This window comes from Exophiala oligosperma (assembly GCF_000835515.1).
Source record: "Exophiala oligosperma strain CBS 72588 unplaced genomic scaffold supercont1.7, whole genome shotgun sequence".
In the NCBI taxonomy this organism is placed as follows: domain Eukaryota; kingdom Fungi; phylum Ascomycota; class Eurotiomycetes; order Chaetothyriales; family Herpotrichiellaceae; genus Exophiala; species Exophiala oligosperma.
In genome coordinates, this window is record NW_015622824.1 from 2,005,606 (window position 1) to 2,029,850 (window position 24,245).

Sequence of the window (24,245 nt, forward strand, 5' to 3'; positions counted from 1 at the left end):
GAAGCGGGTTCTTTAGAGAAGCAAGGAGGAGGGGGAAACTGAAGAAAGACAAAGCAAGCCGCGAAATTTGGACAATGTTGTTTTCATTCTTGACGGTTTTGGGCCTTGCGGCCTCGACGCTGGCCGACGATTCTTGCTTGGCACCCAGTCATGGACTGCCTCCTGTCCTGTACTGGAAGTGGGAGCCAACCCCAATCTTTTCCTCGACACCAAACGGGCTCTCTGGAGCTTCTACCGTCACTTTGATTGAGTGGAAGACTTCAACCATCACCGCTGTGGTGTCTGAGACCGTGTCGACGTCCGTGTCTTCGGTCTCGGTCCAGGCTGCTGGTGAGACCAGCACGCCTGCCACGCCTGCCTCACCTAGCTGGGCTGAGTGGGAGCCATCTTCTATCGGGGTGCCCAACAACCCCAAGGGTCCATCCTCGGTGAGCTCCTCGATCTCCACCGCTGGCTCCTCGGATTCATCGATCCGCCCTATCGCAGCAGCTTCTGGTAGCTCTACGACGCTTCGCTGGCCACTCTCTGCATCCACCACACTTGTCTCCCACTACCTCGACTTGAGCAGCTTTTCGACTTGGACTGCCAGTTTCTCAAGCAACCAGCCGGTCGCAGCCGTCTCTGGAAAGCCTCAGGCATCTACCACATCTGTTTCAGCCACGTCGACGACCGTGGCCGAAGCGACATCTGCCGCTTCTTCCTCTTCTCCTTCTTCCGCCTCCGAAGTCTTCATCGGCCTGGGCACACGCTACGGCGGTTCCTGCTCGGAGGAAGACTGCTGGCAGAACGGCGCCTGCAGCTTCGTCGACTACACCCTCCCTGCCGGGATTGACGGGTCCACCTGCATTTCGGAAGAGATTTGGAACAATGGCGCCAACTGTGGCGGCTGTATCTCTGTCACTTACAAGGGCAAGACCATCACGGTCATGGTACGTACGAAGAAATGCGATCGATCGATCGCGCCCTTCCATTGTTGGGTCCCAGAGGGCCAATGGCTGACGCGATCATGGTTACTTTGCACCGTTGTAGGTTACGAATCTGACTGGAGGCAACGCCACGCATCTGGACATGACCCCCGACACTTGGGCCAAACTCACCGACGCATACTCTGGGGGTGGAGTCGACGGCATCGAGTGGGAGTGGGTCACTTGTCCCATGGCCGAGACGGAGCCCCTGTGGATTCGGATGCACGGCGGAGCGTCCAAGTTCTGGTTCGCCGCGACGGTCGAAAACGCCCGGTATCGAACCTCCAAGTTGGAGGTGAGCGGCGACGGGGGGAGGACGTGGCAAGACACCACCCTCGACAACTACAACATTTTTGTCCTCGACGGGACCCTCCCCGGCGACACCGCCACCGTCCGAGTCACCAGCGTCACAGGCAGTCAGGTCGTTGTCGACAATGTGGCGCTCGAGTCCAGCACCGACACGAAAGCCGCGGAGAACTACTCTTGATTTTCCGAGCACTGTTGTCTCTGGGAGACCAAACACGGAAGAAATAGAGGACAAAACTCTGCGCGCGCGCCGCATTGATTCGGTCATTTCTCTTCTTGTACATAGTCATTTTTCTTCTTCAGACTTCATCGTCTTGGGGAAATTGTTATTGCGCACACGCATTCAGAGGGGCCGGGGCAACTTCTCCTCTTTTGTCACGACAAGTCTCTTTTCTCGGCAGTTTGTCATGACCTTTGGCTATTCAGTACGGTTTACTGTTCAATAAAGGCAAAATGAGGCTTGTCTGTGTTTTTCTTCCTTTCCATTGCAAGAATGACTCCTTTTGGAGGGAGAATGTTTTGTATAGTACAATTGATCACCACTTTTCAGAAATACCGGACAAACTCCTGGCAAATGTATACGAGGTACTCCGTAGTAATTATTTCATCAAAGCACGCGGACGTCGTCAGACACAGAAAATCTTTGCTGGACTACTTGTCAGGAACACACAAGGGCAGTCGACATGTCAGGTCAGACAACGTTCCCTATTTGACCGACGGATTCCAGGTACATCTTTTCTACAAGGGCCGGCTCGCGTTTGTGTTACATAACGGGGCTAAATGCTGTACCACTAGTCCAACACTCCCTTCATGTTCTTGGCCCACTGACTGAAAATTGCCGCCATGTCTTCCGTCGAGCCGCCACAATTCGCATGCTCCTTGACAACTCCGAACACCTCGTCCGCGGCCTGGGCCTCTTCAATCATCTCGCCGAGCCTGACCTCGTCTTCAAAGTCGACGTTCTCCTCCGTCACCAACAGGCAGAACTCTGGCGTCTTCCCCGGCCAGGTGGTGGGTTTCTTGATCAGGATCCCGGGACTCTTGAACCTCAACGCGTCGGCTTCCCGCCTCGCCAGATTGTCCATCTCGTGGTCGGTTGGGAGGATGTGCAACGTCGATTCCGCCTCGACGTAGGGTGCCAACACGGGCGCCACCGTAGGGTGTCGCTTCCTGCCGAAGAAAGTGCTTGCAATGACACTTGCAAGTTTTCGCGTGGTTTTTATTGTCCCGACGTTGGTGGCTGATGACTGGTGGGAAAATGCAAACCACTCCAGCTCTTCGAATCCATCAGACACCTTGTGAGTCGCCCGCAGGCATAATTGACGCCGGAACATGGCCAGCCCCGCCGACTTTTGTCCGCTACAGAGCTTGAGCTTGTCGATGGCTTGCAGCACCTGTTGGCAATTGATGCCGCTGCCAATTTCATCGTCCACGAGGCCGGTAGGTGGTAAGACCACGTGTGCAATTTCAGCCAGTTGCTGTAGTGCTCTCTGGCTGCATAAAATGCACGATAGTCTCCGAGTGATGCGCCAATTCTCAGGTTTCAGTGCACATTGAGCATATACTAAAGCTCTGACCAGGATCTCCACCCCAGGCGACTCACCTGGGGGCATCTGTTTTGCATCAAACTTCCACCGGGTCTTCACAGTCATGTTTGTATCGCACATTGTGTTTACAAGTTGTCTAGCCGCCTCTTCAGCTGATATCTTGGGAAAGACGACCTCTAGACAATTCTCGAGGACCTTTTTGTCCACGGGCAGAATCAGTTGCCAGTAACTATATTGCACGACGTTTGAATGACGAATTGTAGCATGAGCCGCCCAGGGATGCTCGTCGGGATCTGCTTCTTCCCACTTGCGCCACTGGTGGGTGTCGAGTGCGTTTTCTGTTGCCGAAGACGAAGCCGGATCTGGCTGCCGGTGTCTCTGCAATATCGTCTCCTTGTCGGCATCGAGATCTCCGACCAGTTCAGCGTGTGCTTGCTCCGGCGCAGTCGATGACCTCAAGGGAAGTGAAATGTCTGGAAAATTGGATATCCCTATTTCGGACATCTGTGACGAGGCCTCGGTGCCGCTCGGAGAGAGGCGAACCTGCCTGAGGTTTGTTCGTCCGCCTGCGAGGCAAGCAAGTATGCTTGGGCGATAAACATCACTAGCCCAGTCACAGAGATAGTCAAGGATCAGGAGCAGTTGAAATGCCCCATCTTCGTGTAAAATTGATCCGTGCCACAGGTCAAACAGTTGCTTTGGAATTGTAAGAACTCGGTAAACTCATATGGACCATGATTTGTTTTTAACAAAAGACTCACCACTCCATCTCCGTCTGGGACAGCAGCATACAATCTCCAATCCTCTCCCAAGATGACGAAGTTCCAGACCAAACATTGATGGTCTAGGCCGGTTTCATCCTTCAAATTCTGCTGTAGGCGCATACACGTTCGCACGGCAAACGCCGTCTGTCGAAGCATGCTTCCGAAACTTGCATTGCTGGTATTTTCGGCAGCCTTTGCTTCAATGACTATGAATGGATAGAGGACGTGTCTCTTGTTGAAGGCGGAACATCTCTTCCTCAGTGATGGGAGTAGGTGCTTGAACGTACGAGTTCGAGCAAGGCCAATGACTCGGTCCGGCCTCTGCGTCCTCAGCCGCCTTCTCATTTGTGATGACATGTCTTCGTGGAAAATAGGTCTGTCAATCTCTCGCGTGAAGATTCGGGGATACTCATTGCTGCCGGTGCTGTGTACCACCATTCATCAGTCATCAATCAGTATTGTGTATCTTGACCTGGGGCCCAAAACTAACGTCATGAATACTGCCCGCTGAAGAGGTGTGCACTCACACAATCTTCTCCGCAGTCTTCTACGTCGAAGATCTTCCGCTGCGCCGGGGTCGATGGGCCTGGCTTCGAATTTCACTTTCGAAAGCCGCTTGAGACAGACATGACTAGAGGAAACAATCAATTGGTCAGTTCAGACTACCTTCGCTTAAGGGAGCAACGAATCACCGGACACACTTACCACGCGACTTCCGAGTCAAAGCATTCAAATGCTCTGAACTCAACCTCCTTCCTCCATCCGAACTCATTGTCCCGTCGCTTGAAGCAACTCCACGCTTTCTCCACGAGTCCATTTGCCTGGATCCTTTTAGCCACGACGTACGGATCGTGCGGCTCAAATTTGCGGATGAAGTTTTCCTTGTTGGTTCGGCCTATCTCACGAACGTCGTTGAATATGGAGGAATAAGCGCCCCAGAGATGTGGCACTGTCCGTCCTTCAACATTGTAACCAACACTCTCCATGAGTTCCAGGTATTCTTCAGTTGTGAGTTTCGTGGTGTTGTCTTCCATGCCGCCCTGGTCCTCCATTTTGCCATGGATGCAGGTTTAGACGAGAAAGAAGGTTTTGCACCGTGTCCTGGATGAGAAGGATGCTTCAGCATTTACCATGTCGTTCTCCCCGTCACCACGGCTCATCTTCTCAGCCGAACAACGCGGCCAAACGAACGAACAGAAAGTCGCAGGATTGAAAGCCGGTCAGGCACCAGCTCCTGCTCTTGTACATTGCACTTCTGTACCTAGCAGTCCTCCCTGCCGTGTAGGAGCCCTTCTGCCTGATGAAGCGTCGGCAGGGGAAACCAACACTGCAGCTAACGCAAGGCAGCCATTGACTATCGCTGCGGCCAGTTTCGCGGCCAGCAACGATGTGACATACCCCTGCATTTCTAGAGGATGCACAAACCAAGGAGGGGTGATGTGATCCGGAAAGTGGACCGTTACAGTGACCGTCAGTGACCGTAATCACAATGACCAAACAGAGACTATGCGAGTAGGCACAATCTCCCCCCGGGTAGACGGATGCACGTACAAGTTGACCTGGAAATTGTGTCGGCGGCTAATATCGATGCTGTGGCGTGCAAGTTGCAGGTAGTGAGTGTTGGGTATATTTCTTATTATAGTGACTGGAATCGACAGGACCAATCAAACATCGTGACCATGCACCCTTAACGCTTCCGCGAAAGAACAATCTTTTGTCGGATGTTCACGCTCACGCAGCTTGCTCGTCATATACTAATTAAGTCTACAATTTTAGATAAGGACCCTAGCTCGTATCCAAACTTCCGGCTTTATCTCCCTGGTCAACCGAGCATTCGGCAAGAAGCGGTCGTATGTAAAGCCTTCATGTGCTGCCATGTATTTCAACAATGCCGGCAAGATCGTAATCCCTGTCACCGGTTTTTGTCCAGGGCTGGAATTCAATGAACCATGGCCAAGTCCAATCCGCATGATTTTATCTTTCACTTCCGTCCCCGGTACAGGAAAGACGCATCTGTACAGGTCAGGCGTCAGCAAAAGTCGAACTTTGGCATCCAATGCTAATTTGAAAATGCTTGTCAAGCCGTCCTCTTGCTCACACCATTCCGGGACAGTGGCTTCATACTGTTGCGCAAAACCGTGGTGTGCCTCCACAAGTGGGCGGACACAGGCTATCAGCCGCCTGGACAGGACGCGGGCTCTTTGAGAGACCACCAGCCCACAAATGGGGCGGTCATCGACAAATTCCATGTGGGCAGCAAATTCGAGGCTGTCGGCCATTCTACTATCTAAGGATGGTAAGCGCCGGAGCAGAAATTCATCAAAAATTAATTCTTACCTTGAACCGCTAAGAGTGCTCGAAGCTTCGGATAGATGAGCTGGTTCTCTTGGAACAAGCCTTCCGCATTGGGCTCAAGAACCCAGGAGCAAATAGCTGCTCCCACCAGAGAGAGCAGCACCTCCGTTAATCCCCGATAACGAAGTAGTTCGGCAATCGCAGAATCGATGGCAGATTCACCCGGTCTGCCAAAAGCCCTTTCCAAAAGCCTCAGGAGCTCCGACGGACCAGCAACTTTCGTCACATCGATTCCCAAAGCTGCGTTGTATCGGGCCGACACCCTGCTTAGTATCTCGTTCATCTTGTTAAAATCGTCCACAATTTTGCCAGCGTTCTTTGCCTGAAACTCCCCAGGGAAAGTTGCTTTGAAGCGAGTGACACACGCGTAGCTAGCGACGGATGCCTTGAGAAACTCGATCTGATCTCGGAGATCTGCTTCAACCTGGCTCGCGACAGGCTGACCACCATGTTTAATTAGTTCTGTCTGCAGCAACTGTTTTTCTCGCCTCAGTTTTCTTCGACGACGATGCTCTTTCAAATAAAGGTCTCTCCATTTTTGTGTTTCGTCAACTTTCTCAATACGCTGTGCCTCCAGGTCGAGTCTCAGCATTGCAATCACGGATTCTGGGTCAGGTGAAGTGAGAAATTGGGACTGTGATGCATCTTGGGCAGGCCTTGGCACAGGCTCGGCTTTGGTGTCGTAATTGGGACGAGCATGGCGCGGTTCCTCCGTCTCGTGAACTGCAGACTGGGCGGGTCTAATCAGCAGAGGCCTGTTGAACGACTCCTCGATCGAGGATGCCGGATCGTGGCTGTCTCTGAGTTCCTCTCTTCTGGTCAACGTATCCACAGGTGTCGTCAATTCCAAATGTCGAATAGGCTGCAGAAACATGATTCATCAGTATCTCAGGGTCTTCTCAGATCTCACGTCCAGACACTTACTCCGGATATTCTCCGCTTCTTCTTGCGCGTTATCGTCCATGGATCTCGCCGCTTCCTTCCTCTCCGATGGCGTCGATCTTCCGCGTCGGCACGAGAAGCGCTAGAGGGCTGCAATGTGCGTCTTGAATCCCTCAAATCATGCTCGCGAGCTTGGACTGCCTCCAATTCTCGAGCTCTTGAGAGCACGCGGTATTTTTTATCTTCCGGCAAATTCGGCAGTGCACTGATGCCTTTCTTGCAGATTTCAAACCAGTCTGACTGCCGACTGCTTGAGGGAAACCCATGAGCCCGAAATACCTTGAGCTTCTCTTCAATCTGCTTCTCCGAAAGAGAGAGTTGGAGGTGATCATTGAAATGAGATATGAGCTTGGGTATTCGTTTCTTGACTGGCACTTTGTGAATAAACGCATTCTGAATGAAGGCCAAAATCTCAAGGTTGCTGCCACTGTAGAAGTATTCATGTTCCTCGCAAGAGTCTCTGATGATTCCGGAGCCGTCATGCACTGGTCTACGACATCTCTGCGGCTTCATTGTGTAGCGCAGTGGGAAGTCAAGAGCAGACCTTGCCTCTGAGATGGGAGACAACTGATATATGAGAGAGAGAGCGCGGACTGGCGCCCCTCAAGAACTCATAGACTAGCGTTTCAGCCCAAAAATCAGGTTATTTTTCGAAGCCGATGTATCCGTACTCTGTCCATCTACTCGTAATGACGGGTGTGCTATACGGGTACAGTACAGTACACATACGGCCCCGGCCGCACACTGTCCACAAGTACTCCCCGGCACAGCCCTGTTTTTATTGGGTGAGAACCATCAGGGCGGTTCCGGCAAATGGGGCCGCTTCCTAGCGCCGAATCGAAAGTCCCAGGGATGCTTTAGATGCCCAGTCGTACTTCGACTAGTGCTGTTTGAAAGGCAGAAAGGTGACTCTGTCGTCCTGATCACAGAGATGGGTGCCTTGGCTGCTGTGATGGCCAGTGTGATGGCTGTCGAGAATGCGTATTTAAATGTTGGGTCACTCCCTCAGCAGTTCTTCGGCTCGCAGTAAGCACACGATGCAAGGCTTGTCTGACAGTCCACTATCCCGCATGGAAGAGTACTCGGAGGCAGAGTTCGGCAGAATCATTCCATTGGAGCTCGGGGAGGATCAGGACATGCAAGATGTACTGGGGGCAGAGCCATGTGTCGCCCGCTCAAGGCGAGCAAGCCAACCCAGCGCGATGAGGCATTGTGCAGGTCGTCAGCCCGAGCCGGGCATTGAATCACAACACCACGACATTGCATATCCGAGATACATCATCGCCGTTGATTTTGGCACAACCTACTCGTCAGTAGCGTTCGTACGCATTGACCATGACACGCAGCCACAGCACATCAGAGCCGAGTTCGTCGAGTGCATCGACAAATATCCCAACATGCCGCCAATCACCGATGCCAATATTTTGGCTAAATCAACGACAGTGCCAACAGAACTTCTGTATGATATTCTGGAGAACAGAACGAATCATACATCACAGCCCAGCACGGATTCATGGGACCTTGAAACTAGCTCGACTGTTTCTTTAGATGAGCTTTGGGAAGAGTCGTCTACCACCAGCTTGGAACAAGAAGTGGACCAGATTTCTCCCGTTGCAAACAACGATGGAAGACCTCCACGTCGGAAGCCTGCTACCTGGGGATGGGGCGTGTATTCGAGATTGCTCAAGCCCGACAGCACTTCAGACTGGTACCACCTTACCAACTTCAAACTTCATCTGGATCCAGATAGAGAAAGATCGGCAGCGCTGCTGAGGGAGAGCGTTGCTGTCATGAAAGCACTGAAAGGGTTGAATACTGAAGACATTATCGCCACGTATTTGGAGAACCTGTTAAGACATGCAAAGTCCAAACTCTCAAACGCATATGGCTTTCATGAGAACAGTACCGTCGAGTTCGTCCTCTCTGTCCCTGCCGCCTGGGATGGGCGAGCCGGGGAGACCATGCAAAAAGCCCTGGACCGCGCTGTCAGGTCTTCAGGTATCATCAAGCTCAAGAAAAACGAAACTCCTGATCTGTTCATGGTCGCTGAGCCTGAGGCCGCCCTTGCGTACGTTCTGGACAATGACAAGCGGCTATCCGACGTGGTACGGGATGAGTCTTTGATGATCATTGACGCTGGTGGAGGCACAGTAGACTTCACAGTCTGCACACTCACCAGAACAAACCCACCGCGCTACAAGGAGGCGGTCAGGCCAGATGGCGTCTCCTGTGGATCTTGCTTCTTGAATAGAAGATTCCGTGCCCTCTTAAAAGATCGGCTCGCCGACGCAATCATCATTGATAACGGTGTGCCACTGGAAAGTATCATTGATGCTAAGGTCATCGATTTTGAGACTTTGAAGAGGAGTATAGATGTCTTGGACAAGAACTTCAGATTCGAAGTGTATATTCCTGGGCTTCAAGAGGATGGCGCAAAGGGCTTCGGTCAGAACAAAATGGACATCACACGGACTGAAATGTACCGTGTTTTCAGCGACTCCCTTCACGATGTTGCCGGGATGATGAGCGACCAGTTGAATGCGGCGCGGGAAAAAGGTGTCAATGTCCAAAAAGTGGTCTTGATTGGCGGCTTTGGACAATCACCATCCCTGTACAAGCATCTCAAAAAGGCGCTTCGGAGAGAGAGGAATTTCTTAGGCCTAGGGATCGAACTTCTTCGCCCAGAGCTTGTCGAATCAGCAGTGGCTCGAGGCGCTGTTCTGAGGGCTTTGAGGAAGGAAGATGGACCGGAGAGAATATCTAGATGGAGTTATGGTCTCTTGTGGACTGTCGTGTATGACCCCAAAAATGACTACCATCGGAGATCTGCCACCTGGAGAGACCCGTCGGATGGTCAAATATGCATCAAGGACACGATACAGTGGTTCGTGGACAAGGTATGAGAGCTATCTCCCCACAAGAGTTGAGATTGTCCTTTTGACTCACATATCTAGGACACACGGCTGAATGCAAGGCATGAGTTTCCAATTGATGCTGCCGTCCATATATTCAAAGCAGATGCACCCAAACTCTTGTGCGAGGAAAGATTATATGTGTCGGGACAAAAGCACCCTTCAGGCTATAAGGTTACACATCAACGTAATCGTGGTAAGACCATCGCTCCACTGCCTTTTCTGCAAGACACTAAGCATCATCTGCAAATAGGCAGTAAGATTGCAGGTACCATCATGGCAGATATGACACGTCTGAGGGACGAGAATCGTATCCAACCAATAACGGTGATCAATGACCAGGGGAAGGAGTTCACGTACTACGAGATCATCTTTGATCTGTACATCATCATCGAGGGGCGCACTCTGCGCTTTGAGGCACGGTCTAAGCAGGGACAAAACGAATTGGTGGGTTCGGGCGCGTTTTGCATCGCTGCAGGTTTCAAGCCAGGCACAGCGTAGAGTCGAGGTTGAGCGACGTACAGTACATGTTTGTATGGAAAGAGGAAGATGTTTAGAAAATTCGGACTTCGGCGTAGACAGCCGACAACAAGAGCGGCAACTTCCTGTTTCCCGATGCGGAACCTCCAACCAGAACAAACCTGCGACTGCAAAATACCACCAACTCACATACGGTACTATATGGACTTGTGGAGGCCATTTCGTATGTTGCATCGCTCCAAGGTGCCGAGCACTTGTTACGCACTCAGGAAGCCAGTCAAGCATCAAGGCCACTACCGATATCGAGCAACCATTTGCTGTTCCTTGGTCTCCCTGATCACTTCCAGCATGTCCGTTCGACCTCTTCCACCACACTCTCACTCCTTGAAATGACCTCGGAATACTCCTGCACACGTGAGACTTGTCCTTCGAGGTGTGGTTGAGGAACAAGAGGGGGTGGCCGACGAAAAATACACAGATGAGAGCTGGGCCAGCTTTACTGATGACTTACCCTGCGGAGGAGCTGTCGGGCGATCACAACCACACTTTTTGGTGAAGAAACATCGACGACCTGTCTAAAGTTGAATAAACTTCAAGTTTGAGACGGTTCAGTCGCCTGATTGGAGACCAGGACAACCTTCGCAGATTGGCAACCCTTCTTGATCTGCGTTTTTCTGCATATGATGTTGTTTAAAGGTTCATGCGAGCTCATAGGTAAAGGGAAATAATTTTCAATGCACTGCATGCCTCACTAATGACCACCCTTTTCTGTTCCAGTGTTTCTCCTTGACTGGCTCTCATGTAATATATTGCTCGGGTTTGTGGCTTATTTCAAAGCAGAGAGCTATTCTAATCGTACTAGGCGTTGTGACGAGTGCACCAGCCGGCCCTCTCCCCCGTGATCTCTTTGATGTGCTATGACCAGGGTGCGAAATTCATGCTGTTTCGCGGCAGGTCTTGGATCGTCGCCGTAATTGCTTAAGAGGTGTTTGCTCCAACAGCAGTTGAGATAGTCCTCGATCTAACAGAGGACCGAATATCCTCCTCGGGAGACATTCTAGAATCTGTTTTCTTGATCTATGAATTGTTTTGACGATTAGCCGTGTGTAGATCCCTGGGTAGTACTGTCAATGTGCCCTGGACAGCGATATCAGATGCCAAGACTGCTATCCGTAAAATGAGCGGAAATCAACTTCAACGCCAACTCGTTCGCTCGGCCAAAACATTCTTCCAGGTGATATCTACTTAATCTGCCGCGCTACTGCTTTCCCAGACATAGCATATGGCACATCATGTCTGTAGATATCAAATGGGAGACAATCACTTCCGGCGAGGACGGGGCTGTCCTGGCGGAGAAGATTCGAGCCTTCGTCCATCAAAAATTCCAACAGATTACCTTGCCTCGCTTTATCAACGCCGTTCACGTTCAGGCGTTTGAGTTCGGCTCAAAATGCCCAGAAATTGAGATCAAAGACATATGTGACCCCCTTCCGGACTTTTACGAAGACGAGGACGAAAGTGACGGAGGTGATGCCCACGAACCGAATGCTGATTTACGTCTAGGCGAGGATATCCATGCAACGGATCATCACCACGCAGGCGCTACTCTCGCACATCAGTCACAGCCTAAGCCTCGTCTTGCAGACATATCTACTGCTACAAACCAGTTTGATCTCCAGCATCAACTCACGTCCAGAGATCTCCTCCTGGCAAACATCGACCACCTAGGCGGTCCTTTTCCTCGGAGCACCACCCCTGGCATACCTGGAGGCACCTCTAATCTCAGCTACTTTCATTTTCCCGGCGCTGCTCTGTCTGGAACTCAGACGCCCCTAGCAGCAGTGGCGAGTGGCACTCCTTTCAGTCCCCGGCCATGGTCTCACGACCTACCCCGGGCGTCTTCAATACCCCAAGACAGTGCCCTGCATGTTTCAGGCCACGGTCTGCGCAGCCAAAAAGACGTGCAAGTTCATGGGGATCCCTCCACACGACCCTCCACTGCGAACAGTATTTCATCGCCTCGTGAATCCGAATCCGGACTCTCCTCTCCACTGCAACACGCAAACTATCCCGAAGGAGAACATGATGAGTCGGCATTAGATGCAGTAGCACCCTTGTCTCCAATGCGAATACAAAGCAGAAACCCGTCCGATCTGCAGGTAGTGGCAAGGGTGAAATACTCTGGAGACATCCGTATGACTTTAACCGCCGAGATATTATTGGACTATCCAATGCCTAGTTTCGTTGGCATCCCTCTGAAACTGGTCATTACTGGCATGACCTTTGACGGCGTTGCAATAGTTGCAATGATCAAGAGGAAGATGCACTTTTGTTTCCTGGACGCCGATGATGCGGCAGCTCTTGTTGGGGAAACAGTGGCACCTGATCGGCACAAGACCACCCATGGTAGGGAAGACTCAAAGTCGCATCCATCTGGCCCTTTGCGAGAAATCCTTGTGGAGAGCGAGATCGGTCGTCAAGAAGATGGCAAGCAAGTGCTCAAGAATGTGGGCAAGGTCGAAAAGTTCGTTCTTGAGCAGGTGAGAAAGATTTTTGAAGAGGAATTCGTCTTTCCGAGTTACTGGACGTTCCTCGTGTGAAGGTCGGGTGTACATACACCTGAATAGCAGGGATAAACACCCTGATCACCGGGTAGTCCTAAAGCATTCCAAGACGACATTCACAAAACCTTGCTACAAACGCGCGGTGTCGGATGGACGCACTCTCTACAAAGAAGCAAGCTCAATCTCCGTGAGCCTCCAATGTCACCGGATGAACACGTCACAAATTACGTGATGAAGTTCCAGTGTCGACAATCTCTCGAGTTCATAAGGGATATCCAACTTTCGACCAAGAATCAGGCGACTAAACTTGGTCAGTTGCCACGGTCTCATTCGCTTGCTGATTCAGGTACGTGGCGAATAGGAAGCTTCTTGACCCCTGGTAAGCGGGAGGCGCCAAAACTGGGGTCTGTGCCACTTTCCTTTCCTTCTGTCGTGCAACTAGGATGAAAGGGTCCCAGAAGACCTTGTCCCGAAACACCATTAGCGATATCGTGGACTTTATTGGTGAAATGGCATCAGAAGACGCGACGGCATGATGGAGTTCTTTATTGCCAGCTCATCAAAGATGAAACGAGGACGAGGCAGATGAGAAGCAACAGATGGAGATGACGTCGACCCGCTTAGGCGGGGATTTTACCTAAAATACCTGGAACGGTCGCATTCCCAGCTGCAACTTCATGAGCTTTGCATCTCCAACTCAGTTCAGACCGCCGTGGCAGCAATTTGGTCATTGTGTATAGCATACAAACAAACATGAAGCGATTTTCTTCGATGTTTCGACGAGCGAGAGGAAGAAAGCCCTCTCCTCCGAACTCAATGGATCCGAAACCCGCAGCTCCCGCTCCCGCTCCCGCAGAGACTCCGGCGCCAGCTCCAGCTCCAGGTCCGCCACCAGCACAACAGTTGAATACCCAGGCAACCGGTGCTACTCTCAATATTGCCTTGCAGAATCAAACTACATCGTCCACGGTATACGCGTACGTGACTGGGACTGCAATCGACAACAACAATGCTCTTTTCCTGCTGTCGTCTGATGGGAACACACCGTACTATCCGACATCTCCTGGAGGGACCGGCTCAGCCCTTGCACAGGACTGCGCCATCGGGCTGGGTGCTCCAGGCAACACGGTAAACGTGACGATCCCACACATCGCCGGCGGTCGTATCTGGTTCTCCGTCGGGTCACCATTGACGTTTCTCCTGAACCCAGGCCCGGCGCTGGTCGAACCGTCGGTCACCAACCCCTCGGACCCCAACATCAACATCAACTGGGGCTTCGCCGAGTTCACGTTCAACAGTGACCAACTCTACGCGAACATCAGCTACGTCGACTTTGTGGGTCTCCCGATCGCCCTGACCCTGACCACGGCCAACAGTGGAACCCAACACGTGTCAGGCATGCCGGCCAACGGCCTGGACCAAGTCTGCAGTGGCCTGCTGGCGCAACACGCGACCGACGGCCAGGGCTGGGACCAGCTGGTCGTCACGACGCAAGACGGGCAGAACCTGCGCGCCCTCTCGCCCAACCAGGGCATGGTGATGAAGTCGGACCTCTTCACCGGGTACTACGACGACTACGTGAACCGCGCCTGGGCCAAGTTCTCCGGCCAGCCGATGTCCGTCGACACGCAGGCCTCGTACGGCACCGTGTCCGCACAGGTGTCGGACGGCGAGTTGTCGCTTGGCGGCTCCGAATTCTCCCAGCCGTCGACCCGCGACGTCTTCACGTGCTCGACGGGACCCTTCGCCACGGGCGCCGACGCCGAGGCGAACGCCATCATCCCCCGGCTCGCCGCGGCCTTCAACCGGTCGACACTCCTGGTCAGCGACGTCTTCCCGGCGGACCAGAGCTTGTACTACCAGGACCCCGTGACCAATCACTATAGTCGCATCGTGCACGGCGCCAACCTCGACGGTAAAGGGTACGCCTTTCCGTATGACGACGTCCAGCCCACCAATGGGAAAGACCAGAGTGGCGAGGTACACGCGGGGGATCCGACGTTGTTCACCGTCACGGTGGGTGGGCAGAATGCTAGCGTCGATGTCCCCAAGCATAAGGATGAGCTTTAGTTTCAAGACAACAATCATACACTCATGATGATGACGACGACGACGATGATGCATCGAGATTTGGCTGGAATATGGGAATGAGAATTCCGTAGATGGGTATGTTTGTTTGGTTTTTGGTTAGATTAGGTAGTAATGAACTTTGTGATCAAAAGCCATTTGTTTTGGTAACAAGTAATTCATTTATTTTTTATATGCGTTTAGTTGATTGTTTCTTGTTTTTTTCTTCTCTCGCTAAAAGAATAAAATAAAAACCTTTGACTTAGTTGTTGTTGTATGAGTTTTTTCTTTTCTTCAAAAGAAAACGAAAAAAAAAGTCTTTAATCTTTGGTCTTTGGTCTTTGCTCTCGAGTTTCTGATCTACCTCACAAAAAGAGGGCTTCCCATGTTGATAATCCGGTAAGAAGAAAAAAAAATTTGATTGAATCCTTTTGGTTCTTCTTTTTAGTTCTTTCCACCGTGGACAAAGACACGTTCCTCGATGGGACCGAATGACTTTTCCATCGGAGAACCTGCGGGTTTACCAAACACCAACTGAGCCTTGAGGCTCCAAGTTGCAGGTACGTTCCAGGTCGCCGAGATTTTCTCGTCGATCAAGGGGTTGTAATGTTGTAGGTTTGCACCAAGACCTTCTTGTTCAAGAGCAGTCCAGACTGAGGGAAAGTTTTGTGTCAGTACGTGAATAAAAGAGAGAGAAGAAGAAGAAGAAGAAGAAGGGAAAGAAAAAAAGAAGTCTCGTCACTTACTGGCAAATTGATGCATGGCGTTGGTATGTTCACTCCACTGTGGGAACTTTTCGGCGTAGAGCGGCAACTTTTCCTGTAGACCGGCGACGACCTTTGGTTCCTCGTAGAACAAGACGGTACCGTAACCGGCCTGGAAACCCGACAGTCTCTGTTCGGAGGCCGGCCACGCCTCGGCCGGGGCGACGGCCTTGACGGCAGGCTTGACGATGTCACCCCACAACTTCTTGTGTTCCTCCCCCAAGAGGACGACACACCGGGTCGATTGGGAGTTGAAACTCGACGGGACGTGTAGGACCGCCTGTTGAACGATCTCCTTGATGCGAGAGTCCGGGATGGTCGACTCACCGGTGAGTTGGTAAATGGTACGGCGGGACTTGATGGAATCCAAAAAGGAGGAAGACATTTTGTCGGTGGTATTTGAAAAGTGACGGGTTGACCGGACAGAGGAGGATGTCGATGGTGGTGGTGTAGGAAGTATTCGAGAGTGGTGTGAGGATGGACGAAGAGAGGAAAGAGAAGTTGTCAAGCAGGTATGGGTACGAGGTGGTGGTCCTTGTATTTGTACTCGTAGTCGAACGGCCAGAGAACGGAATGAAGTGGGGGAGACCATGGTCGGAAGAAGAAGTAATAGGGTAAAGGTGGTTTTTTTGGATGTACGAGTTAGTATTGCAATATTTTCCAGAAGAATCTATTTGTACAAAGTGGTACGGAGTATTGACGACCAAACAAGAGAAAGGGAAAAAAAAAAGAGGGACCACAATTGTGACAAGGTCGAAAAGTGATATCAGTTTGTTGGTCGAATGTTCGGCAATTGGGGACAAACAAAAGACTTGATCACGAATGAGGACAGACAATCTTTAATGGGGGAAAAAACTAGGTACGTAGACCGAATAGACCGGTATGCTTGAGAGGGGGGAAAGCTTTCAAATCATTACGAGCACCGATACCTGAGGTATTACCCGTTACCTTACGCAGGGACCTACTGCAAAAAGGGTTCTGTTGTGTACAGTAAGTCTTACGGTCTAATGGACCAATATCATTTTTCCGGAGGGGATTACGAGTTCCATGCCTACGAGTAAGTACTCCGTAATAATGTTGATATCAAATGTTTGTAAGAAAGCAACGGCAATGATTCCGCAAGGCTTGATAATAATCACGTAAGCGGAAGAGAGACGAAACCAACAACAACCGCCCCGTCTCACCGTCTCACCGTCTCACGTGATTACATTCCGGAATCTTAGACAAAAATTCCAACAAATTCCGTACTCCGAACTCCGAGAATCTCCTCCCATGCTTTGTCGTGGGAACGTTGCGACGCCCAGACGAGACATACGGAGAGAAGAGAGAGAACTAGTTTCTGTCCGTTTCGTTCCAAGAGAAAGAAAGAAACAGGTACAGTAACAAGTGTTTATATCCTAAACGTACTCTACCGGAGTACGGCAGGACCTTGTACTGAAGAGCCTACCTGGGTACGGCGCGCACCTAGGTAACCCCTCGACGAGAAAGAAAAAGGTATCCACGAGACCAAAACCACATACAAGGTGCTCCGTACCTCATCAGGGAAAACGGTAGGTATTCCACACTCGTACGTACTCCAGCTACCAAGGACAGATCAATTATCCAAATCTCGACCACCTTTTAAAGATTCAACATCCGAACTGACAACCCCCCCTACATGAAGTATATCTCCAAAATACCTAGATATAGGGTGACCATCCATCCCGTGCCGTCAAAGTCGACCTTTTAATCATCATAATCAAAAGTGACTTTGAACATGTTGAAGTAACTGTTGGGACCCATGGAGAAATACCACGACTTGTCACTTCCGTCGCCGTCGGGGGAGTACTCGGTGTGGATCATCTGTCCATAACTCCCCCCCGCTATACCACCGTTCATCAACAGGTACTGTTCACTCCACGGGCCCCAGGGGGTGTCGGAGGTGTAAATGTAGACGGCCACCAGCCACTGACCGCACAGGATCATGTACTTGTTGAGGTAATTGTTGAACACGACCGAACCGTACACGCCGCACGCGAAATGTCCTTGACGGCTGGCCGTCGTCATGCCCACCGCTTGGGTGTCTTTGGAGGGGATCCCGGGGACCCATGTGTCGTTGGTGCCGAATTGAAGAAACTCGTAATTGTCGGCGTCGAACACGTCGTCCGAAGCGGCCACCCGACCGACGATGGTGTTGGAGGGACCACCTTCCGAATATATATAAACATAGTCACCGTCACGGAGGATGGCCAAAAGTCCCAGCTGGATGGCGTCGGGCCCCGTGAGTAAGGGTCCGACCCGAGTCGCAATGGGTCGGTCGTCACCGAGGGTCACAGAAGCCACGGCGTTGCCCCGATTTTCGAAGCTGCCGTCGGGGCCGTTGCGCCAGATTTCAAACGCATACGCAACCCCATGGGTCTCGTTGATGGCGACGACGTTGGAGGTGTCCATGCCCCAGATCTTGAAGGGTGGTTGGATCCCTTCGTCCCCCGACCACGGTCGGACGAATTCATTGTCAGAGACCGAGTTGATGCCCGTGGTGTTGACCGTCATCACGTCGTCCGTGCCGTAGAAGGCCGGACCCATGGAGAACCCACAAGGTTGCGCACCACCTTTGCAGAACATGTCACCGCAGTTCCAGATGACCTTGTCACCAATCTTGCCGGTTCGACACTTGTCGCCGATGAGATGGTTTTCTCCTAGCTTGCCGGTAAATTGAAGCTGACCGACGAGTTCGACGTTCCACTTTGTCCCTTGGTCCACCTTGAACTGTGCATAGGGAGGCAGGGATCCTGACGGCAAAGGACCTCTTATCGACGTAGTCGATGATGCGCTCTGGGATGCACCGTAGGACTGCTGAGTGTTACTGGATGAAGTCGATGAGCTGGATGATGAACTGGATGGCATCAGAATGCCCACTGATGGTGTCGACATCGACACTATGGAAGCAGGGGAAGCGGTTGATGTGAATGAGAGAGTAAGACTGGAGGTGGACGTCGACATCGATGAGGTAAGACTGGATGATGTAGAGACTGCGTCTACACCGGTTGAGGACGACGATGTCGACGGTTCGGAACTAGTTGTGGAGGGTAGCGTGAAGGGATTTTGGTTGTTGGAAGTAGTTGATGCCACGGCAGCTGATGTAGAAGAACTGGCATTGTCCGTCGTCGACGATGCACTAGTCGAAACATCGGTCGAAGTGGATGTCGCATCAACAGCCGCAGCACTGGTGGTGGTGGTGGTGGTGGAATGGAATTGTTGTTCGCTCGGAACGGTCGTCCAAGTGAAATCGTCCAACAAGCATCGTATATCTTGCTCACAGACCTGATAGCAAAGATCCGGCACCCCGTTTCCGTCGAAATCGTAATAGCGCTTAATGAGTGGCGTTCCCCAGGCACCTGTGCTCAGACACACCGCCACGAGTAAAACTGTAGAAATATACATACTGCCAGAGTTTTGTCAAGAAGGAATGGACGGGTGAGGGACTGGCCTCTACCCAAAGGGAAAAGAATGAGCGAAGGTTGAAAACAAAAGAGCGATAGGGTTGACAGCAAAGCAATTCGTCGGCCATCTCGGTCGATAAACTCATCGTCATGGTTATATATGTATATGGACAACAGCTCGCCCAGCTAATTCTTCACATGCCCATTGACAAGGGGTGATACGTGGCGCTCTGATAGGGCCCAGCGAGATATACAATCGGACTAAACACACGCGCAAAATGTCAGTTCTGGGGGAACGATGCCTGTTCCAGTGGAAACTCCCAATAAGGGGTTCCGAAACTGACGCATGCCACCAAATCAACCGTTAGAAAAGGCCCTCGATGGTACGGGCTACCATGCTTGTGAGGTAAGTGATCGGCCAAGATTAATCCAGGCGCGGTGCATGTCCCATTTCAGCAAGCCACATGTTTCCAATGGACGGCCACACAGGTAAGCCGTGCCATGACCAGGGCATATCAAGATTGCAGGATTGGGGACTTTTTCCTAGGGACAACGAAAAACAAAGGACAAGTAGGGGAATCCCAGTTTTGCGGGAACCATTCCCTCTAAGGGGCCTGGCTGACTGCTGCCAGAGATGGGTTGAAGGTCACTGGCTCTCCGGTCTCCGGTTTGAAGGCTCCGGGTGTCCCTTATCGTAATAGAGAAAGTGCAGATCGGAGCCAGACCTAGGCCCTAGACTGTGATGGAGAATTAATGATGAAAGAGAGGGTCCTTCAGATTGCCGAGGAAGAGATAATTGTACTGTACAGTAGTGTTTAGTACTCTCCCTCTCCCTGTGTCCTCCCGGTCCGGGGCAACTTGGTCCATACCTAGACCTATCTTAGATTAGGTGGGCGTAAAGCACCAAAAGGGCGGGAAAAATAAACATTATAAGCCGTGTCCAGGCGAGTTCGGCTTTGTTTCAGCAGGGGTACGTTCGAAACACGATATGCCGCCCTGGGAGATTTTGAGATAAAGATGGTCCTTTGATCTTGATCGAATCTCTTCGTACTCTGTATGAGTACTGAGCATCTTCTTATCTGATCTTCGCGAGGGGCCAAGGATGATGCAAAGAAGAAAATGAGATAACCTCCGTTGACGTTGATACCACGTGTTGTCATTTGCCTCATGAACTCGAACTCTGGAGCTGTCACCGGCTGTCACTCATTTTCTTCACGCGTATCGCGTCTTTTTCACGGAGCACAGGTCACCCTTTCTGTCATTCTGTTCGAGTCCTGGCAGCTTTTGAAATGCAGGAACCCGGTCCCTCTCTCGTCTGGTTCGAAATGGGTGGGGGAACACAAGAGTTCAAAGCTTCTTGTGTCGTCCAACTTTTACTGTATGACCACATCGTCGACCTTTCTAAATGCAGGGTTATATCACATCATCCTATCTCAAAATTGTCCTTTCCGGGGGGAGAAGATCCGAGAGGTTGACTTTCTCTTTCTCTACTTCCTCGATGAAATGTTGCTGCTGACATCGCTGCCCACTTCAAGTTTTATGCACCTAACAAACACACTCCCCAAGGCCAATTCCATCATGTATCCTTTTCGATAGGTAAGTCAATAAATGATAACTAAACAGCAAACCAAAAAAAAGATACATGCATGGCATGCATTTTGCTATTGCACTGCCGAAGTGTCTCCGAAGATGCACTTCGTTATGATTTGAGCCACGTAGTTCGATATCAGGCTACTGTTGTGTCGATTGCAATCTCATCCGTCCTTCTTCGTCGTCCCAACGATGAGGCTCATCAATACCCATACGTGGGCATTGGAAGAATTCTACGCTCGCGTCCCACGATATGCCATACTCTCGCACACGTGGGGCGAAGGTGAGGTTTCCTTCCGAGACATGCGTTCGCCGGAGAGACAACGCATGAAGGGATTCGCCAAAATCCTCCAGACCTGCAAACTGGCGAGAGCCGACAAGATCGACTACGCCTGGGTCGACACCTGTTGCATCGACAAATCTTCGAGTGCGGAGCTGACCGAGGCCATCAATTCCATGTTCCAATGGTACATGCACGCCGCCAAGTGTTACGTCTTCATGGAGGACCTCCAGAGACTGGACGAAAACGCCATCCTGCCCCAGTGCCGGTGGTTCACCCGGGGTTGGACCTTGCAGGAGCTGCTCGCCCCGAAGGTGCTCGAGATTTTCAACATGCACTGGGAATTCGTGGGCACCAAGGCCGACTACGCTCGTGCCATATCCGTGGCCACCGAGATCCCCGAGGCCGTCATCGTCGGTGAAGCGGCCTTGGGCAACTGTTCCGTCGCGGCGAAGATGTCCTGGGCCGCCCGTCGTGAGACCACCCGCGTCGAAGACATGGCCTACTGCCTCTTGGGCATCTTCGACGTGAACATGCCCATGCTGTACGGCGAGGGCTGGAAAGCTTTTCGGCGACTGCAAGAGGAAGTCATCAAACGTTCCAACGACCTGACCATTTTCGCCTGGAGTTCGTCGGCGGGACAGGAACAGAGTTCCCTCCCGCTGCTCGCGGAGTCCCCCGCCGCCTTCGCCGGCAGTTCCTCCATCTGCCCCTTCTCCGACGACTTTGAGGACTTTTCCGTGACCAACAAGGGACTCTTGATCTCGGGCGACGCCCCCTTGAGGGTCGTGGCGCCCGTGGCGGGGGGCCCCGAGCGGTCGACGGAGCGTTACGTCCTGCACCTGGGTTCCGACGAGGCCACGGGCGCCGACGGGGGGGTCTACCTGAGGAAGATCGGCCCCAAGATCTACTGTCGCGACGGCGGTTCCCCCCTGGCGGGTTTCGGCCGGAACAAGTACGTCGTACGCCACCTCCTCGACGCGACCGACTACTACATCCTGATCGACCCTCTCACGGCCACCACCATTTCACGCCTCACCTTCCGGTCGCGGGCCATCCACGTCCCCACGACGGGCATGTTCCGACTGACCGTCCAGGCCCCGGAGCTCCTGTGGGACCGCACCGACCGTGTCTTTCTGCGGCCGAAGGCGTACAAGGGCACCCACACGCGGTCGGTCTTGTTTTTGGGCTTCAAGGGGAACTTGTCGGTGGGGAGGGCCGTCCGGTTCTACGTGTTTTGCGACTACCGTGGCGCCTCGCCGTCGTGCAAGATGTTGCTGTGGGACGAGGATGATTCTCACCCTTCAAACTCTTCTTCTCCCTCTTCGCACGTGCCGTTTGCGGACAAGTACCGAATGGAAACAGCACATTGGACCGACATCGCCACACAAATTCCCGAACTGGAAAGGGCGGGGAGTAGCATCGACGTCAAGGTTGGGAGTCAAGTGTATAGGATCGCCTCTTCCTTCAGGAAAGGTGTCGTCGAGAGTCTGTCCAAAGAAGTGGAATTGTTTATTCTCGAGTTCAACGTGGAAAGAAGACCGTACAATTCAAAGATTGATGTACGTGTAAAGTCATTATGAGATGGATAGTATATACATACCCAAGGTTAAAAAAGTAATGAACCAGACTATAAGTAGTTTCAAAGATGAAGTACTTGGTAATTGATTTATTCGTTAATGTCTCGAGTTGAAGATCAAGGAGTAAGCACCCGAGGTGGGCTTAAGAAAAATATACCTAGATATTCTACGGAGCATGGGGAAATACTAAAAAAAATAATCTCCAACTCAAAACATTTGCATAGTAAATATTAACATCCTCAGCCTTGTCTTTACTACAACAGCTTCCTACGGGATAATCAAATGGCTCATCGAGTCAATAATGACAGTGATTCTTCTCACTCACCAGCCGCATCCATCCTATTGAAACTCATTGAAGATTATCACTCTTTCAATCCGAGTAGAGAAGTTCCCGTTTTACCTTACCCTACACCTTTGGAATTCAGTAAACAAGTCGGGAGAGGTAGACCATGTGTTTATCGTCTTGATCCGAATGATCAGCCTCCACCGACCGGGAATGATGAGATCGATGAGGATGAGGAGGATGAAAAGGTACGAAATCGGCTAACAAAGGATGAGATGAAGAATATTCTGTCTTGTTCTGCATTCTCTTGGACTCGACAAAGTATGTGTGAAAAAGTCAAAGAGGATGTAGAAGTTGCCGTGACTCCGGATGGTAGAGCGGATTCTTTGTATCGTTTACCTCGACCTCAATCTCGACGGGGATTTTACAACGAAGAAAAGGATGAGGATGAGGATGAGGATGAAGAAGCAGAAGAAGTATTTGTTCAACCCGCAACGATCAAAATGTCATTATCAACGTTATTTGATAAACTACTCATCCCACAAGATGACGACGAGGAAGAGGATGATGACGAATACGAGGAAGAGTCGACAACAACAACAACTACCTCCATTGGTACGAATTCTACCAATGTCAATCGACGACGACACGAAAAGCGACAAAAAGATACAAAGCAATATTACCTTCAATCTCAAAACAGTAACCTGACGACGACGTCGTCCTCCTTGTCACCTTTGTTGGAAGATTTACCTCGACGGCATCTACCCTTTGCCGGGCCGGTTCTGGGCCAACCTGAAGCCGTCAACATTTGGATAGGTGGGAGTGGGAGTGTGACGAGTACTCACCGTGACCCGTACGAGAATTTATATCTAGTTCTCAAGGGATGTAAAACTTTCACACTCTATCCACCGGTCGAGGAATTGTGTTTACACGCCAAAAGAGTCAGGACCGGTCGTCACGTTCTTGTAGACAGTGGTGACAACAAACGGGAAAAAGAATTTGAGATTGTACTGGACGATGATATTCAACAACAAGAACAAGAAAAGAGTGCTCCAGAAACTGAAACCGACACCGATACCGACACCGAATATGACAACAAAATACCTTGGATACCAATCGACCCAGATACAATCAATTTTTCATCTTCTGACACATCAGCAAAAACAAAATATCATTATTACAAATATTCAAACCCTATCAAGGTCAAAGTATGGGAAAATGAAATCCTCTACTTACCTTCTGGTTGGTTTCATCATGTTCGTCAAGAGTGTGGCGTTTGGGACGACGACGGACAAATCGCCCCTTGTATCGCGGTCAATTACTGGTACGATATGGACTATGAAGGGGAAAAGTATGCCACACGAGAAATGATGACAAGATTGGTCGAAACGGTGAGAAGAGAAGAACAACGTTGACAGTGACAA

At 51.2% G+C, this 24,245-nt stretch overlaps 9 protein-coding genes across 9 annotated transcripts; 5 read left to right on the forward strand and 4 right to left on the reverse strand.

Annotated features, from left to right (window-relative positions):
- Positions 1-74: 74 nt before the first annotated feature.
- Positions 75-1,561, forward strand: PV06_07969 (uncharacterized protein; the record flags this gene model as incomplete). Its single annotated transcript, XM_016409258.1, has 2 exons — positions 75-929; positions 1,030-1,561. 2 exons carry the CDS (start codon positions 75-77, stop codon positions 1,450-1,452), a joined length of 1,278 nt encoding a protein of 425 aa, XP_016261012.1. The 3' UTR covers positions 1,453-1,561.
- Positions 1,562-2,062: 501 nt separating this feature from the next.
- PV06_07970 (uncharacterized protein) lies at positions 2,063-4,634 on the reverse strand (the record flags this gene model as incomplete). Its single annotated transcript, XM_016409259.1, has 4 exons — positions 2,063-3,514; positions 3,580-4,006; positions 4,073-4,213; positions 4,288-4,634. The coding sequence occupies 4 exons, from the start codon at positions 4,632-4,634 to the stop codon at positions 2,063-2,065; spliced, it is 2,367 nt and encodes a 788-aa protein (XP_016261013.1).
- A 694-nt stretch (positions 4,635-5,328) lies between these two features.
- Positions 5,329-8,206, reverse strand: PV06_07971 (uncharacterized protein). Its single transcript, XM_016409260.1, has 3 exons — positions 6,862-8,206; positions 5,920-6,799; positions 5,329-5,869 (listed from the first exon to the last, which is right to left on the reverse strand). Exons 1-3 carry the CDS (start codon positions 7,390-7,392, stop codon positions 5,355-5,357), a joined length of 1,926 nt encoding a protein of 641 aa, XP_016261014.1. The 5' UTR covers positions 7,393-8,206; the 3' UTR covers positions 5,329-5,354.
- Positions 7,917-10,292, forward strand: PV06_07972 (uncharacterized protein; the record flags this gene model as incomplete). Its single annotated transcript, XM_016409261.1, has 3 exons — positions 7,917-9,776; positions 9,834-9,987; positions 10,045-10,292. 3 exons carry the CDS (start codon positions 7,917-7,919, stop codon positions 10,290-10,292), a joined length of 2,262 nt encoding a protein of 753 aa, XP_016261015.1.
- Positions 10,293-11,563: 1,271 nt separating this feature from the next.
- Positions 11,564-12,871, forward strand: PV06_07973 (uncharacterized protein; the record flags this gene model as incomplete). The annotated part of the gene is made up of 1 exon (XM_016409262.1): positions 11,564-12,871. One exon carries the CDS (start codon positions 11,564-11,566, stop codon positions 12,869-12,871), a length of 1,308 nt encoding a protein of 435 aa, XP_016261016.1.
- A 717-nt stretch (positions 12,872-13,588) lies between these two features.
- PV06_07974 (uncharacterized protein) lies at positions 13,589-14,905 on the forward strand (the record flags this gene model as incomplete). Its single annotated transcript, XM_016409263.1, has 1 exon — positions 13,589-14,905. The coding sequence occupies one exon, from the start codon at positions 13,589-13,591 to the stop codon at positions 14,903-14,905; it is 1,317 nt and encodes a 438-aa protein (XP_016261017.1).
- Positions 14,906-15,060: 155 nt separating this feature from the next.
- PV06_07975 (uncharacterized protein) lies at positions 15,061-16,522 on the reverse strand. Its single transcript, XM_016409264.1, has 2 exons — positions 15,649-16,522; positions 15,061-15,555 (listed from the first exon to the last, which is right to left on the reverse strand). The coding sequence occupies exons 1-2, from the start codon at positions 16,256-16,258 to the stop codon at positions 15,347-15,349; spliced, it is 819 nt and encodes a 272-aa protein (XP_016261018.1). The 5' UTR covers positions 16,259-16,522; the 3' UTR covers positions 15,061-15,346.
- A 557-nt stretch (positions 16,523-17,079) lies between these two features.
- On the reverse strand, positions 17,080-19,221 carry PV06_07976 (uncharacterized protein). The gene has a single exon (XM_016409265.1). It carries the CDS (start codon positions 19,087-19,089, stop codon positions 17,392-17,394), a length of 1,698 nt encoding a protein of 565 aa, XP_016261019.1. The 5' UTR covers positions 19,090-19,221; the 3' UTR covers positions 17,080-17,391.
- A 1,649-nt stretch (positions 19,222-20,870) lies between these two features.
- Positions 20,871-24,236, forward strand: PV06_07977 (uncharacterized protein; the record flags this gene model as incomplete). The annotated part of the gene is made up of 2 exons (XM_016409266.1): positions 20,871-22,520; positions 22,782-24,236. The coding sequence occupies 2 exons, from the start codon at positions 20,871-20,873 to the stop codon at positions 24,234-24,236; spliced, it is 3,105 nt and encodes a 1,034-aa protein (XP_016261020.1).
- Between the last annotated feature and the right edge of the window lie 9 nt (positions 24,237-24,245).

Excerpts from the sequence above, each read along its gene's own strand:
- PV06_07971 (XM_016409260.1), bottom strand. The coding sequence starts at position 7,392 with ATGAAGCCGCAGAGATGTCGTAGACCAGTGCATGACGGCTCCGGAATC. Across the intron at positions 6,800-6,861 it reads AGAAGCGGAGAATATCCGGA|CCTATTCGACATTTGGAATT; the intron begins GTAAGTGTCTGG and ends ATGTTTCTGCAG. Across the intron at positions 5,870-5,919 it reads AGCACTCTTAGCGGTTCAAG|ATAGTAGAATGGCCGACAGC; the intron begins GTAAGAATTAAT and ends TACCATCCTTAG.
- PV06_07975 (XM_016409264.1), bottom strand. The coding sequence starts at position 16,258 with ATGGTCTCCCCCACTTCATTCCGTTCTCTGGCCGTTCGACTACGAGTA. Across the intron at positions 15,556-15,648 it reads CGCCATGCATCAATTTGCCA|TCTGGACTGCTCTTGAACAA; the intron begins GTAAGTGACGAG and ends ACTTTCCCTCAG.
- PV06_07976 (XM_016409265.1), bottom strand. The coding sequence starts at position 19,089 with ATGTATATTTCTACAGTTTTACTCGTGGCGGTGTGTCTGAGCACAGGT.